The 16,830-nt window shown below is 39.5% G+C and overlaps 1 protein-coding gene across 7 annotated transcripts in view; it reads left to right on the top strand.

The window, feature by feature from the left end:
• PTPRM (protein tyrosine phosphatase receptor type M) overlaps positions 1-12,125 on the top strand; it is a 469,539-nt gene extending 457,414 nt beyond the window's left edge. For all 7 annotated transcript variants that reach the window (XM_051611050.1, XM_051611049.1, XM_051611048.1 and 4 more), the window contains 4 exons: positions 2,920-3,045; positions 4,827-4,990; positions 6,778-6,913; positions 11,227-12,125. In XM_051611050.1, coding sequence (XP_051467010.1) covers positions 2,920-3,045; positions 4,827-4,990; positions 6,778-6,913; positions 11,227-11,280 — 480 coding nt within the window. In that variant the 3' untranslated portion in view covers positions 11,281-12,125. The remainder of the gene's footprint in view (positions 1-2,919; positions 3,046-4,826; positions 4,991-6,777; positions 6,914-11,226) is intronic.
• Positions 12,126-16,830: the final 4,705 nt, after the last annotated feature.

The following is a 16,830-nucleotide window of genomic DNA, read 5'->3' as shown; positions in this document are numbered from 1 at the left end:
GGAATAAATCAGACCATCAGCAGCTTCCCCACTGGAGTGTTAATGCACACATGTAAGAGCATGCTCCCAGAGTTCATTCTGATAAGAAAACATGCTTTTGGAAGAGCTGCTAAAAATCTAAAATGACAGTTGTAGAATTCTGACTCAAGTCTAAAACACACTAATAATAGCCCAAAGTCATAAACAGAAGCCAACAGCTATTCATTAGCTTGCCCGCAACAGGTCAATGACCTTAGTCTGCTTACCAGGGGATAGGTGTCCCCAGCGTGAAAATGTGTTATGTTTGTCACAAAATGACATCATTAGCAGTGAGATAGGAACTAAACAAGACTGGAGACTAAGCATCCTTGGGAAGGGAAAGCACGGCAGGGGAACATATGGGAGAATGTAATTACCTTACAAAAGAGTTGTGCATGCTGTACGTGTTCTTTAGAAAATTGGAAAACTGTACCTACAGGTTTGGCAATTTAATCACAAGCATTAATCACTAAGCATCCCAGAGCTTGGCTCACAACTGCGCAATTCCAAGTTCTTACATGGATATAATTTTCTTGGTTCCAACAAACTGCACCAGCCATCTGCTGGAATAATGTGGTGGTAATCCGGATGCTTAATATGTAAATATTTGCTAATTATTGTTTAAGAGCAATTGTAATTTTTTTATAGCAGACTGCATGTCACTTTTATTCTTAATATGATCAAGAATCTTCTGAGCTTTGCTGAGTATTATGCCTACTTTAAAAATATTTCCTCTTATTTCTTTTTAATATGAAGAATTTGTTTTTAAAGGATACTAATCTTCTGTTTTGTCTTTCAAAGGAATGTGTAGAAATTCCACACACTATTTTAAAGACTGAATTTCTGATTCTAAGCCCTTAGCTGTCTACAGGGAGAGAAACAGAAATGAAAGACAAAACTTTTATTCATGAGTCTTAAGATTATTTTCTGAGTGAATAAGGAAAGACTCAAGGGAGTCAGACTGTTAGGGACTGCAGAACAGAGGTTTTTTTAATTTGTGGGCTGTGTTTTGAATTTACAATAATGCATGTCTATTTCAAGTATTTATTAGCCTCACAGGCTTTTAAAAGCTATCGGGATATACAGTTAATGCACCTGCCTCAGCAATATGTTAAACCTTTTCCCTCTAATGTGAGTAACAATCTTTTCATTAGGAATAAATCTCAAAACCCTCAGAGCAAGCAGAAGTGGAGAGAGGGCAGAGCTTATTAAAACACGCATTACATTCAGATTCATTAACAATTAGTGTTATCATTATTATTTATGTATATGTGGAGTGTCTACAGTTCTGTTTAGATATTACAATTTATATGGATTGTTATGCTCTATTCGGAAATGAAATTCAGCCCTCACAATGACTCTGACTTAAAGAGAGTCACTAGCATCACATGCATGCAAAATGCACAGACCTAAATGCTTTTGATTTCTTTAGAACTTAAAATTCTTGGCTTCCTAAAACAGCTCCAGCAAACAGCTCTGCTTATTGTCATTTAAACATTTTTTGAAGATTTGTTACAACACTGTTCCTATGTATTTGAAAGACGTGTGCTAAATTGTGCACGTTAAATGGTCTGAGCACTGGAATTTGCATTAGTTGTATGCATCGTATTTTGCTGTCCTGTACAGTAGCATATTTCATAATAAAAATTTGTGCAAGATTTAGACAATATTTTGAAAGTAATTTGCTCCACAGGCCAAATTATGTGCAGGGTTTAAAATAAAGGAAAATATATATTCCTACTTGAAATTTCTGGTTTTAACTTGTTAAAGTGAACTTCTGCAAATCAGACCCTGTTCTCCTTTTAGTTGATGTAGTAAATTATTATGGTTTCCTAAAATGTAGTAATCTCTAAACAGCTTTATTGAAGAATAAGTGTTATAAGGAATGCAAAACAACATCTGGAACAAATGTGGTTTGTCAGCTCAGCTCTGGATCACCAACAGCAATGCAGCAGAATGAAGGCACAGCTGTGTTACTGAATGAAATAAAGTTCCAAATATGACATCAATGCTTCTGCAAGCAAACAAAATTTCACAAATTCATACTTAATTTTGGAGAGCACTTGCAAAAGTTAAATGCTTGAACTGCTCTAAATATCCCTGGAAAAAAATGTTAGGGTTTTTATGGAAAAAAATGGAGAAGCAATGTCTAGGTTTAAATACCTCCTTGCAAAGTATTGATTTAATCTTTAAATTAATAACACATATGATAATTGGTTCCTGAATTAAAGCATCAGGATATTATTAGACACTAAAACTATGTGAGATAATGGTAATACTACTTTGCAATCTTTAAATACCTAGAAGTAATGTTTTCTGAGCACTAAAGAAAGCATAATTACTATTTTCAGGTGGCATTCATAAGATGGAATGGTGAAAATTCAAAGCAATGCTTATATTAGCTGATATCATCAGTCGCGGGTGAAACAGATGTGGAAGTTAAGACCTGAGTTTTGAGAACTGATGCACTCTCCATAGTATAAAGCACACATTCTGATGTAGCTTTTTTTCAGGAGAGTTGGAATAGCAGGCCTTCGGTCTTTAGGCTTCATGCTCTCTCCAAGATATGGTAATATTTGACAGCATCCCCTTGTCTTATCATGATGTATTGCAGAATTGCTGCTGTCAGAAATGTGTTACTCCCAATACCAGAGAATGGTGAGTGCAGCAGGAAGCAGTAGCATGTTCATTTAAGTGAAAAGGCATTTGCTTAAACTTGTTCTGCACAAGGAAAAGCCAAGTGCTTGAAACCAGTGGAGGATGGTGCACTGTGTATTTTATAAAGATATTGTGTGTGAATTTCAGTAATGTAGCACAAAGATAAGTTTAGAAAAGTATATTGCAGCAGGAGGAAATTCAAATTGACTAACCGTGTTCTTTTGTGTTTGTGGCCTTCTTTAGCTGTGTCCTCAGTACTGGCCCGAAAACGGAGTACACCGACATGGTCCTATTCAGGTGGAGTTTGTATCAGCTGATTTAGAAGAAGACATAATCAGCCGGATATTCCGAATTTATAATGCAGCCAGAGTAAGGATGTTACTTGCAAAACAGTTTTGTTGCAGTAGATGAGTTTCCTCAAATCACAGAAGATGAAAGTTAAACTCGCATAAAACCATTCTCGTTTTTCAGCTTATTTATTTGAAGGCAATGGTGCCAGACACCATAATCAGTGAGGAAAAATCCTTCTATGTGTAATTAAAGTAAAAAAATATTTTATTGCATATCTCAAGTGTGTTAAATGCAAATTAAATAAAAGGAGTATTCAGATTGTATGGTAGCCAAGAAAACCAAAATCAGTGCTGTTTTCAACAGTTTGAAATGAGCCATCTTGCATATTTGTATCCTGTGTCACAAGGAGAAAGCTGTGCACCAACACCAGCACCAGGCTTTTAGGGAAGAACCTGTCCTACTAATCACACTTCATGATATACGTAAGCACTTCAGAGGAACAAGTACGTCCTCTCATCCATGTCTTATGCTCCCATAAAGTTAACAGAAGATTAAATGAGGCATGTCTTTCAAGCTAAGTGAAGCAAAGTCTCTGCCAGAGGCCAGGCATCTCTTCCCGCTGAGATGGAGTGAGCCTTTGCACTGGACTGGTGTCGATCACTGAAAAGCCACAGCTAGGAATAAGAAGCAATCCCTGCTGAAAAAAGTCAAGAACTTTTTTCAAAAAAAGTCAAGGCCTGAGATCGGATAACTCTCAGGATAGTTGAAAGACACCAAAAAAACACCCAAAAACATGTTAATATACAAACAGGGAAACAGACTGTAAGCTTCAAGATATTTCTTTTATTACTATGAAGGCTTGACATTTGCAGTAAATGTGGCAACATTAACACACCATCTCCAGCAGCGTTAATGTGAGCCTTAGGAAGCACTTGGGTCTGGCTGATGTGCTTTGGGAAGCTGAAAAAAACTGGCCAGGAAATCAGCAGATTCCAAATTTTTACATAAAGCAGACAAAACCCATTGGAGAATATATCTAATGCTGCATCCACTTTGGTTTATTCCCATATCTTGTTAATCTTCTATCCTCTCTTTTACCTCTAGAGAAAAAAATGTAATGTCAACATTTCTGTGTGTTGCTTATTTTCAGAGTGGCACTAAAATGCCCTCACTTTGCACAGAAGCAAAAGTGGCAAACCCTAAGCTACAAAAACAGTTTGTGTGTGTGTATTTATTATGCCCTTTTTAGAGGACTGTAATTTTCTGCCACTAACACTTGTTCTGTGCTCCTTTTTTATTTTATGTCTCCATAAAGCAACTGTTCAGTCACATTTCACCAGAGGGGCTCTGACTGCTGCAGTAGCACACCATAAAATAAAATGTAGTTAGATTTTTTTATAAGCTGGAAAAATCTAAGGGTTTTGTTTGGTTTTTTAAATGTTTCCTGCTTCAAAGTATCTTGAAAGGTTTTGACCTTTCTTGTAAAGAAGGACAGAAGCATGCAAACGTTCTTCAACATGCTGAAGCATATGTAAAATAAAGTATATGACTGAAGTCGTGTTGCAACTCCCTCTTAAGTTCCTGCTATGATATTGATTAATTATTTGCTTGATCCTGCAGCTGTACTATTGCTTTATGCTAGTCTGTTTGTTTAGCCCTCTGTTTAAAACCTCTTGTTCTAATTACTCTGTTGGAAATTAAAAGTCATAACTCCTCAAGGGCAGTTGAAATTGCATTAGTAGTTTGTCAGCAGTGATCTGCATGAACAACTTTTCTCCTCAATGCAATAACCTTAAATGATGTACCCCCCAAAAAACCATGCTGCTACTTTTTCTTGTTTGTTGCCTGAATCTCTGCAGCCCCAAGATGGCTATCGGATGGTGCAGCAGTTCCAGTTCCTGGGATGGCCCATGTACAGAGATACTCCCGTTTCTAAGCGCTCCTTCTTGAAGCTCATCCGCCAAGTGGAGAAGTGGCAGGAAGAATATAACGGAGGAGAGGGACGCACAGTTGTTCATTGCTTGTAAGTACTGGCAACAGACAAGAGAAACTAAGGGAATACTGTTAGAGAATTTATGCCAGGTTTGGTGCAAGGAGGTGAAGAGGCATCTATCTAATCTGGAACTGGATAAATGATGGACATGTTATGATGGTCCTGTGATTGCCTTACTCTAATAATGGTATATATTTTTGTCCTCCTGTGACCTTTGGGCTCCACTGGTGAAGGCTCTCATCCGCTCTGCCACCATCGTCCTTTTGATATGGCTTAGTACTTGTACATGCTGTTTGCCTTCAGCAACATCCAGATCCTTTGAAACCAAGTCTTCAGTGCATGAAGTTGTATCCCTCCTTCCCTGAACATCTGCTTAAAGATGCTGCCATGATGGAGAAAGGATATGCTTATGGGAAAAGCACATGCTGATGTACTTTCAGAACTTGGGACCCAACACTAGACGAAAACTTCCTGAAGTTGAGTTTGCAGTTACTGAATGTTAGAATGATGGAGGAAAATCTAAGAGTATATTAATAATTCCCACTATCACTGACCTTGAACAAGTCACTGCTCCTTGGTTTCCCCATCTGTAGAACAGGGATAATAATACTTTCATCAAAGGAGCATTGTGCGGTGTGATTAATTAATGTTTTGAGATCTTTAGCTGAAAAGACCCTTTTGAAGTGCAAATTACTGTTATCTCTGAGGTGGCTGATGATATTAAATAGTTGTACAACATCACACATGCGTCACTTCCAGGCAGTAAAGAAAGAAAAAGCTCTAATATAATCCTTTTAAATGACTTTATTTTAATTAAAATTCTCAAAGAGTCCCACAATATTAGGCAATGTTTTGGCAGCAGAGAGCATTCTTTTCATACTGCCTGGATGTGACAGATGTGCGATGTCGTAGCTTCCTTTGAAAATCAACCATTTGCAAAGCTGGTTTGAAAGACCCGCTACCTAACTAGTCTGCACTCTGGTAATTATTAAAGTTTATTATTTTCAGTGAAGCACAGCCTAAAGATTCTGATTAGAATAGCTGTAGAAATAATAGGGCTTCCAGAAAGAAAGAGATTCTCTTAAAGATTAGAAATAACCAGGGATGAATTAAATACTTTATTAAATACTGTATTTCATCATGCATAGGAGTATTTGTGCCTGGCTTCTTTGTTAGCAAGTCACTTCAGGTTCTCATCCTCTGATACTGTGCGTGGAAAGACAATGCATACACTTCTTAAAGTAGTTCCTGCTGCCAGGAGGTGAGCCAGAGGAATATGGCAGCACCACCATGCCAAATCTGCAGCCACCAGAATGGATCCTACAAATGAGACTTTTGGTACTTTTGCTGTCCTTCTGAAACACCTTTGGGTCCAGGAGGAAAGCAACAGGATCTAGAATAAGAGAGCTCAAAAGATCCACTTTCTCCATAACATTTTCAGGCCTGATGCTCATTGAAACCTCATGTGTTTACAATGCAAAAGGGTGTTGAACTGAATCTAAAAGTGCCTTGTCCTTATTTTAGCATCCCCTTTTTGCTGTCTCAAGTGTTCACTGAAGGGTGGTACAAAATTCAGCCGTTCAATTCCCTCCAGGCTTTCAGCCTGATGAATTCTGAATCATAGCTTTGAGATCTTTCAGTCCATTAATTCCAATTAAAAATCATGTTCTGCCTAGAGTTTGGCAGCCTTCAGGGGCAGGAATGTTCTGTGTTTTCTCCCTGCTGGAACTTACACCTTCTGTAGCCATCCCTGGTGCAGTATGGATTTGTAACATAGAGTCAATTGTAACTAAGCCATTTTGTCACTTTTATTGTAGGAATGGAGGTGGCCGCAGTGGGACATTTTGTGCAATCAGTATTGTTTGTGAAATGCTTCGACATCAGAGGGCTGTTGACGTATTCCATGCTGTGAAGACACTGAGGAATAATAAGCCTAACATGGTGGACCTTCTGGTATGAGCTTTTTAACTGCACCACTGAATAGAAAATGTTCCATTTTCTCAGAAGACTCAGTAAGATTTCCAAGATTTGCAGTGGGAGTTGTTCACAAAGCAAGCAAGTCATTTTCAAAGGGAATAATGAAGTCACTTCACTTGTAAGAGTATTTTTACACTGCTTTCTTCCCAAAGAGACTTTGTCTCTGTTCATTTGAATTTTTTAAGAGTTTTAAACTTTCAGCCGAACATCCTTATTAATTTTCTTTTCTAGCAGGCTGAGCCAAGTGGAGAGCAGCCCTTGCATGGTAGAAATAATAGTTATGTAAAATGAAATGCCAGATTTTCAAATTATATATTTTATAAATAGCTTAATCACCTAATATTTATCAAAGCCATGAATTTCAGTTTGACATCCAGAATATTGCATTTAATTATGGTTGCTCTATCTCAAAGAAAGATTAAAGAAGTTCAGAAACAAGAGGCCATGTGCAATTATTTTCCTAGAGAGAGTTTTATGAGCTTTCTCTTTTTTTTAATGAAGAATTGCTGAAGTGCCAGCTGCTATGCCACAAGAGCTGTAGAACAGCTTAAGCCAGCAGGTTCTTACACTCCAGTGTGTAGTTTTGTATTTGAAGATGGGAGTAGTGCAGTAGCCTATTCTGAAGCCTGAGCTATAAAAGATGCTGGTTTTCAACATGCGGCTGCAGAGGTGGCTGCTTGAGAGGCAGTTCTATTCAGTTTAGCATTAGAGGCAGGAAGAAGCAGTGTCTGGGCAGAGTCAAGGATGCTAAACAAATTTGAGGGAATTTTGCAAGCTCTGGTGAAACAAGTTTGGGTCATGTTTCAACATCTTTTCTACGGAGTGCCCAAGGTTAGGCAGGAGGTGTTTCACAGAGCTGGTCCAGTGTCTTGTACTTTTAGGGGACATCCACCACTCGGACGAGCTACTGAAATCTGGGTGTGAAACACACTAGAGAATGGGTGAAAAGTAGGAATTTTGTTGGGAAGAGTGAGGCTTTCAGGTTCATGTGTAGATGGGTTGGGCCATCCACTTCCACACCACAAGTACCACTGCACCTCATCTGTCCCATAGAAGAACTGCTCCCACCACACCCTCCATTGCAATGCTTTCATCTACCTGGGAAGTCCCAGACCCTCTCCTAGACTCTGCTCTGGCCAGTCTCATGGAAAAAAGCCAGATGTTGCCAGCTGTACAAAGCGAGGAGGGAGTTTACAAGCAACACCACAAGGCCATGAGCCAGCAATGTAGAACTGTGAATCTTGTATCAGCAAGAAACTGCCAAGCTTTTGCAGTGGTGGGAGGGAGAAGCTTAGTTGTCTCCTCTTCCTCTAGTTTGTATTCTTAGGAGAAGAATCATCATGCTGAGAACTATACATTTTTATTTCATGGATATTAAGAAATATGTCCTACTTCTTCATTCATGTAGTTTAGTTTGGATGACACTTGGCAGGCCTGCTGTTCTTCCTTCTCCCAGAGTTTAAGTCCACAGAACTCACTGAACTCTTATTCATTTTATTTTATAGAAATAAAGTTATCAGTGCAAAGATGTGCAGTTGAAGAAAATGCTTTCCATAAATTCCCATTTGTGACAGTTCTCCCTGTGTAAATTTGTCAGGCAGCTGTCTTCATTTTTCAGCAGTGTTTTGTGGTGTTTTTTTTTTTAATCAAAAGCTACATGTAGTATTTTAGAACACAAATATAGTTTTTAATAAATTGGGGGTGGCACTGAGACTGTCTGGACAGCATTGAGGTCTTTTAAGGCCTTTTTTTAGGAGTTTTCAAAGTGACTGTGAAGGAGACCAGTATTGTTTTCATTATTTTACAGATAGAGAAACAGACAGGAAATGGTCAGGATTTTCCCAAGTATCACGTAATTCAGTGACAAAGCAGAGTTAGAACTAAATCTCTTCAGTTGTGGTCTGCTACTTTGTAGAAACATATATTTGAATTAGCAAGGTTCAATTACCTTGTAGATTGTTTCATGGTAAAAGGGAATTGGGACACTAGAGTTCTATCCTGATCCTGTTACTGACTTTATTCCTGATTATCTTTTTTATATTAACAAGTCTGTGCCTCAGTTTCCATATCTGAAAAATGAGTAATATTAATCTACTTATGTAAAATGCTGTGAGAGACAATGAAGTGCTCAGAATTGTAACAGTATTTCACAAGAATAGTTTCAACACTGCTTTATCAAAACCTGTTACGCACTTTTTGACTAGATAAAAGCAATCTTTACATTCCACACTTCAAGATTCATCTCAATTTTATTGCAAACTTGGGTTTTCCTGCAAGTGTAAAAATCTCAATGCCATGTTCATACAATATGAAAATCTATTCTCCAGCCATCATACAAAGGTAACACATGGTATTGCAAAATGCCTGTTACAGAATGTCCAAAGCATTCTATGATAACTGTTATTGGATCTACCAGTAGGTGTGCTAGAAAATAAATAAATAAATATACCTCTCTGAAGCTAGCTAACCTAAAGACACTTCTAACATGCACCATCAAATGAATAATAAAAATGTAAAAAGAACACCCATGAGCTTGCACAGTGGGAAATAATATATGTCTGCTCTTTAAGACAGGTATTGCATTTACTAAAAATGACAGTTATTCTGCTGGATCAGTAAATCAGCATAAAATGAGCATGGGAAAATGGAAATGGATGAGTGCCTGATCTCTTGTTTTGAGCTCTGTTATGTAGCTATAGAATAATTGACATTTATTTAGAAACATATGCAATAAAAGCAGAAAAGGAATATTTTACATAATACTCCTTTGTTTCCATTCTTTTTTGATTCTTTTCTCATTCCAAAGAGGCACAAGCAGTTTATGGAACCCTGCAGGATCTTAAAATCTCACGTACAATTTGTTCATAACTTAGGTCTTTTGTGCACCTTTTGAAGTGACAGCTCTCAGCAAGGGAACATAGCAATTGTCGATGCTTATACATGGCTTTTTTTATTGTTGTATTATCTGGTGTCTTATACATTATGGGGGACTCTCTTCCCAGCTAAAATGTGACCCAAAATCACAAGCACAGACCAACAGACGTATTCCTTTAAAATGTTTGCTGCAATGAAACTAATAATATATCTGAGGTGTAATTGTAGTCTTCCTTTTTATCAGGTTAGGAAGGTGAAGACTGAGTGCTGTCAGATTGTTAATTCTATTGTCACTACTATACAGCAGTACATGCTTAGTTATCTTTTATGAATTTATTAAATTGCATAAAAGAAAAAGGCATTTCAGTGGCAGAAACAGTTGTTAAACTGGCAGGTATTTCCAAGCTTAAATTTTATAAGCCAGAGCACTTGGAATCCTAGAACCCTCACCTACCATTTCGTTCAGCTTTTTTGTTTCTTTTAAATGTTTGTAGTATTGCTAAATATTGTGAGTAGCAAGAATGAAAGCAGGAGAGGGATATGTGTGCATGCACAGAACTCTGAAGTTGTCAGTGACTGCATCGTTTTAAGTCACAGAGTGAGTGAGGGTCAGTCAAAAGCACAGGTCTCTCTGGACCACTGAGGATGTGGAGGGGATGAAGTCACAACCCTTTGTCTCTGAATGATCCGGGCTGGGTTTGCATGCTGTGGGAAGGGGATTTCCCTGCAATCAGCCCCCATCCCAAGTAATTGCAAATAAAAACAGGAGGTCTGTGTTTGAAGTATGGGGCTGGCACCTGAAAATTTAGCCTGGGTAACAGAAGAGCTATTAAGAGCCTAACTGACACATCACCGTTAATTGCTAAAAATTAATTGGAATTAATCCAATCAATTTAGCTCAGGCCTGGCCTCATAGTGCTCGTTGGAGAGGACAGTATTTCAGTGTGGGTTTGGGCTGCACATAGAGGAGGAAAAATAAACAGCTCTTGCCCTGAAATGTAGCAAGTGATCAACATTAAAATAAAAAGTTACAGTCTGGAAAGTACTAGACACTGGGTCTATTTTAAGATAAACATTTCCAGGGAGCAATTTCAATTGCTCCAATTCTGGTAAAGTGCTACATGAGCATTTTGACAGATGGCAGAAGGATTGCAAGTCAATATGCTTACGTGTAGTCAATTTTTCTCATACTAGTGTTTTAGAGCAGCTAAATGCACATCTTAAGTAAGTTGGTGTGTGTAGTGTCTATTGTCTGGCTAATATAAAGATTTTCTTATCTGACTATAAACTGGATTTGCAAACTGGTTCCCATTGACAACAGCTGATAGTAAATAATTCTAACAGAAGAGAAATATTGATCCTCTTAATTAAGTTCCTTCAATAACTGACTTTCTGGTTTTCTTTTGATTTTTCAGGATCAATACAAATTCTGCTATGAAGTGGCTTTGGAATACTTGAATTCTGGCTGACTGCATAAACAGCACAGAGAAAGTTCCTCCTTTCACCACCACAAACAAAGCAAGTGTCACTTCATGATATCTGTGTAAATGAGATGAAGACTTCTCAGTGTTCTGCTTATACTGCTTTGTATAATTGGCTCTTTTGAAGAGCCCGAGAAGATGTTTATAAAACTGCTTGCACTGCCCGTTTTCCACTATAATGCCGCTGCTCGACACCCATATGAACGTACACCAAGCCACACGGCAGTTGTTGAACACTCTATTCATACATAGCCATTGATGTGGTGAAGCAGCATAGTCCTCTGGTAAATAAGAGAGCACAATTATATTCTTATGAAGGAATTTGTACTTTTCTGTTATATTTTGTTGCCTGTGATTCTCAGTTCTTGACACAGCCTAGTGTACATTTCTGTTCTGTGGAGAATGATGTCTGGCATTTTGATAATATATTATTTTAGTTATATTTGTATTCTAACACGTGCATAATAAATGAATCATATGTAGCTTATCTGAACTAATGGAAAGACATACCAAATCATGTTAACTTTGTTGAGTTGTAATTTCTATCCACTTTGTACCATTTCAGAGAGAGAATCTTGATAGAAATACAGTTAGATAATGCACAATACAGGATGTTCAAATTAATATATCCAAAGCTTTTTTCATTTGTTTATATTGTAAATATTTTTTGATTTCATCAAATTATTTATTCATTCAAATGAAATTTTTTGTGAAGGACAGTGAGTGACAATCATTTTTATGAAGCCCTGGAAATGCTTACTGTATGATAGTGTAAACATTTGTTTACCTTGTATGGATTCTCAGCTCAATAAATAATTACATACATGATAAAATCTTGTTCAATATCTCTCGGTATCTGAGTGCCTTCAGCTAAGCCTCTTTTCATATTAATTTTTATAAATATTGAGCTACCTCTAGAGCATGTTTACTGTGTGATCCAGTGTTGATTCAGCCAATAGCAAGATTTGCCATGCCAATATATATAAAGAGGTGAATTGCATGTTTAGAGATGACCATGCACAAATACAGAACCTGAAAACTATCCTGCTCTATGAAGAAATGATGTTGAGCTTGCAGGTCTGTCTTGTCACAGCAATTGTCTGCAGCCCTGGGCATGTCCTTCTGGTCATTCAGCGTCTGCTGCTACAAAAAGGGTGATGGTGCATTGGTTCTTGGGAAAAATGCTGTGAGGGTGAAGTAATTCCTTGTGTCCAAGATACTAATGCTAGAATGACTAGAGGAGTTAAAAGTGAGTAAAACTGCTCTGTTACTAGGGCTGTTACCAGTTCTGCCAGTGGACAGGTTTGCCTCATTAAAGCTCCTGCCTGTCCTGAGAATGGCTGCACTGCACTTCCATGGCATTTGGATGGCTCTTCTTTCTCCCATGATACTCACCAGTGTTTGACCAGGCTGGGATTTGCCTCATGTTCATGGACAGAGGAAGCACAGCAGAGAAGCAGCAAGAAAGAGGAATGAGCCTGCAGTGGCTTGGTCTACCACTGGAACTGCAGATCTTTCTTTCACCCAGAAGCATCAAGGAAACACTGCAGGCAGAGCAACTGCTCAGTACCGAAGCCTTCCAAAGCTAGATGGAAACCCACTGCAAGAAAGTGGCAGACTACACAGTATTCCAGCTCTTAAAAAGATCCTTTTAATATGCTAGCTATTTGGGATGGCGCAGTATCCATGTAAATGTATCAAAAATAATAAATGTAAAGAGCCTCTAAATCTAGCAGATCTATCTTGGGTAGAAAGACTCCCAGCATTACCATGGCCAGTTCAAAATCACTGCAAAATTCAGATCTGAAGACACAAGGGTAGGCCTCCTCTGCAGCTGGAAAGCACGTCTCTTAAAATTGCTTTAAAATGTAGTGGCAGCTAGCAGCCATTGCTATAAATTGCACAGAAGTACTGAAGAACTTAGGAAAAACAACCCCAGCCCTGAGAAGAATGATGGTCCTTGGATAAACCCTGTAACACTTCAGCCTGTTGCAGAGTATGCTCTGGTTCATTTGGAAACCCAAGTTGCTAGTAAACAAAATTCAAACCTCTAGCATCACATTCCTCACAACCAGCTTGACAGAGCAGGTATACCAGCCAAGGATGCTTCTTTGTCATAATTGTGGGACACTAAGCACCTGGTTTCCACCATCTGTTCTATTGATCTATGCATGTATGTGTCCAGTGTTTCCTGATGCTTTCAAGAAGTATAAGTAAGACAGCTAAGTGTGCAAAGGAACCCTAGGACAGGTGACACAAGCAATGTGATCCCAACTGTCATAGAATCATAGAATCATAGAATCATAGAATCCTAGGGGTAGGAAGGGACCTCGAAAGATCATCTAGTCCAACCCCCCTGCCAGAGCAGGGTCACCTAGAGTACATCACATAGGAACGCATCCAGGTGGGTTTTGAATGTCTCCAGTGAAGGAGACTCCACAACCTCCCTGGGCAGCCTGTTCCAGTGCTCTGTCACTCTTACAGTAAAAAAATTTTTTCGGATATTCACCTTGAACCTCCTATGCTCCAATTTACACCCATTATCCCTTGTCCTATCACTGGTCATCACTGAGAAGAGCCTAACTCCATCTCCCTGACACTCACCCCTTACATATTTGTAAACATTGATGAGGTGACCCCTCAGCCTCCTTTTCTCCAAGCTAAAGAGACCCAGCTCCCTCAACCTTTCCTCATAAGGGAGATGTTCCACTCCCTTAATCATCTTTGTGGCTCTGCGCTGGACTCTTTTAAGCAGTTGCCTGTCCTTCTTGAACTGAGGGGGCCAGAACTGGACACAATACTCCAGTTGCGGCCTCACCAATGCAGAATAGAGGGGGAGGAGAACCTCTCTTGACCGACTAACCACACCCTTTCTAATGCACCCCAGGATGCCATTGACCTTCTTGGCCACAAGGGCACATTGCTGGCTCATGGTCATCCTCCTGTCTACCAGGACCCCCAGGTCTCTTTCACCTACACTACTCTCCAGCAGGTCAGCCCCCAACCTATACTGGGACATCGTGTTGTTCTTCCCCAAGTGCAAAACTGTGAATGAGATTTATTGAAATGCAGCAGGAATCATGGCAAACACTCCCCAGGACAAGAGACTGCCAGTGTCTGACAGACCTCGTTTCAGCTGCTGTACTTGGAACAGGTAGGGGCAAGCTGGGGGGAAGGAGATGAAGAGGAGAGAGTTCTGCAGCATTTCTTACTGTTTTGCTGTTGATATGACTATAATTTTTTAGCTCTTCTGACATAGGCATAGTCAGACCTGTGGTACAGAGTCTGTGTGATGCTCTCCCAAAAGGCATTCTGTGAACTACCGTGCCTTAAAACTGGAGCCAAAGCACAGCAAGCAGCTTTATGCCCTCACTCTCGCTATGAGCTATCAGTCAGTACAAATCATAGAGAAATATGGACTTAGGAAAAACAGTATATTGGCAAGAAGAAAAACTAGATGAGGACTTCAGGAGTTAGGAATAGAGAAAATGTAAGGAATCAGAAAGGAGCAGAAAGAAGAGATGAACATGGGCACAGGTATTCAAGAAGCAGCATGGGGCTTATGAAAGTTACCCAGAGAGTGGCATTTTAGGGGAGACAACAGAAAGGAAACTGCAGTGACGGTTACTTTCAGTGCTCATACACCAACTTTCCTTTTCAGAAGTAAGTTAGATGATTACAAGCCCAGTACAGCTGCAGAACTTGCAGAGACATCAGTCCTAGTTTGGGAGGAACAGAAAAAGGGCTGTTTTCTTCAATCCCAGTATATAAGATATACATAGATGAATAAAGAGATACTTTAAATGGTTAGCCATATGTATCACCCAACTCATCATCTCTTTGGGACTTGAGGTAGATGATTTTTGCTAAGCTATTCTGAAAGAGCATCAAAGGGGATGGTGAGAGAGATGATTACATGCAGGTAATCTCTGTCTTTTTAAAAGCAATGCTCCTGTCAGCTTTCTGGACTTCTTTATCTGCAAAATGAGTCTGTCACTGGCAGGGCAGATTGACAAAGTGCTAACCCAATGCTTAAGGACTACATAGAGCAAGATTTGTATATATATATATATATATATATATATATATATGTATATATGTATATTTTTAAGCATAGAAAAGCTTCCCACATGGCTGTATGCAGTATGGCTCAAAAGAGTCTCTGTGCCACAAAGACTAGATCTGAAGGCACTGCAGCATCATTTCCTATTTCTCCTTCAGCTGGTTAGGGCTCATCTTTAATACATCTGAAATGTTCACTTCTCATTTCACTGTATGTGGGTGTTGCCCCAGGTCAAACTGCTTATTCTATGCACCCCTTCTCAGTCAACACTAACCCTATAATAACATGTAGCAAAGACAGATTTTTCTTCTCTGCAATGTGACAATGAAGATAAATTAACACTTCCAGCAGCCGCTGTTTCAGGCAGCTTCCTTTGGGGTGGCCTGGAAAAGCAGCAATGGTAGTAGCAAACCTAAAGCCCCTCCAAAACACTCACAGCAGGATCAGCTGCTGACGTTGAAGTACGAGGTACAAGTGAGTCTCCTGTCCCATGTGGTTGTTTTGTGTCTCTTACTCAAAATCAAGGATGACTAAAGGCAAGTAAGTGATTGGAAAGTTTACTTTTGGTTTTACAGTCTCACTACTTTCCTGATTCAAAGGTAATTTGGTTGGCTCTGCCTCCTAGAGTAATTTCCCCAAGCAGATGTACATTTGCCTTCAGAAACACCAAGGTGTGTAGGCAGATTACTGTAACAGAACGATTTGTCTTATCATGTTACATTTATTGTTGGGTTTACACTGATTTTACCAAGTTGAAGCCTTGAACTACAAAATCTCTTGCAGCCCGTATCAGATTCCAGATATTCAGCTTTATTACAAGAAAAATTAGGATAAGAACAAAAATGTACATCTTAGTTCTGCTGTTTGATGCTTGTTGAAGAAGCCAATGACCACTGTCATTTTGGGGACAGGATACCAGTAAAGCCCAACAGCCCGTGGGAAAAATAATGTTGTTTCTATTGGAGCTTGTTTGTTTATTTGCTTGTTTTTCATAACCTAGACCTTGTCTACATGGTGAAATTCTAAGCTGTTGGCTGCATTTGCATTGCCTCAGCCATTCACATGCACTCTCTGTGGGAGGCTGCCCCCATGCTCTGGCATGCATCCCTGCATCCCTGCTCAGCTGCCACCGCTCTCCTTCAGCATCCTAGCCCACTTGCATGAAGGAGCCTTTCCAATGCATTGTCAACCCTTCACAAACTGCACTAAGCACGAACAGCAAAATGCCTTCCTTACCCTGCTGGGTGTTTCCGAACAGACTTTTCTGTGGAAGGGTGAAAAGGCAGCTCCTGTGCTGGTTATTTCCCAGCTCATGCCATCCCCTGTGCTAAGCCTGAAATACACCCCCTGCCTCCCTGCACCTCCTCCAGTGCATCTCTCCAGCTCCTCATTCACTCTCAGGGCAAAACTGTCACTTCTCCCAGATCCAGCCTGGCCAGGCACAGCAGGAGAGCTGCAGTGCTGCACTGCTTGCA

The sequence above is a fragment of the Apus apus genome, chromosome 2, assembly GCF_020740795.1.
Source record: "Apus apus isolate bApuApu2 chromosome 2, bApuApu2.pri.cur, whole genome shotgun sequence".
NCBI lineage: Eukaryota > Metazoa > Chordata > Aves > Apodiformes > Apodidae > Apus > Apus apus.
Note: the sequence above shows the minus strand (reverse complement) of the source record. Positions and strands in the feature narration are given on the sequence as shown.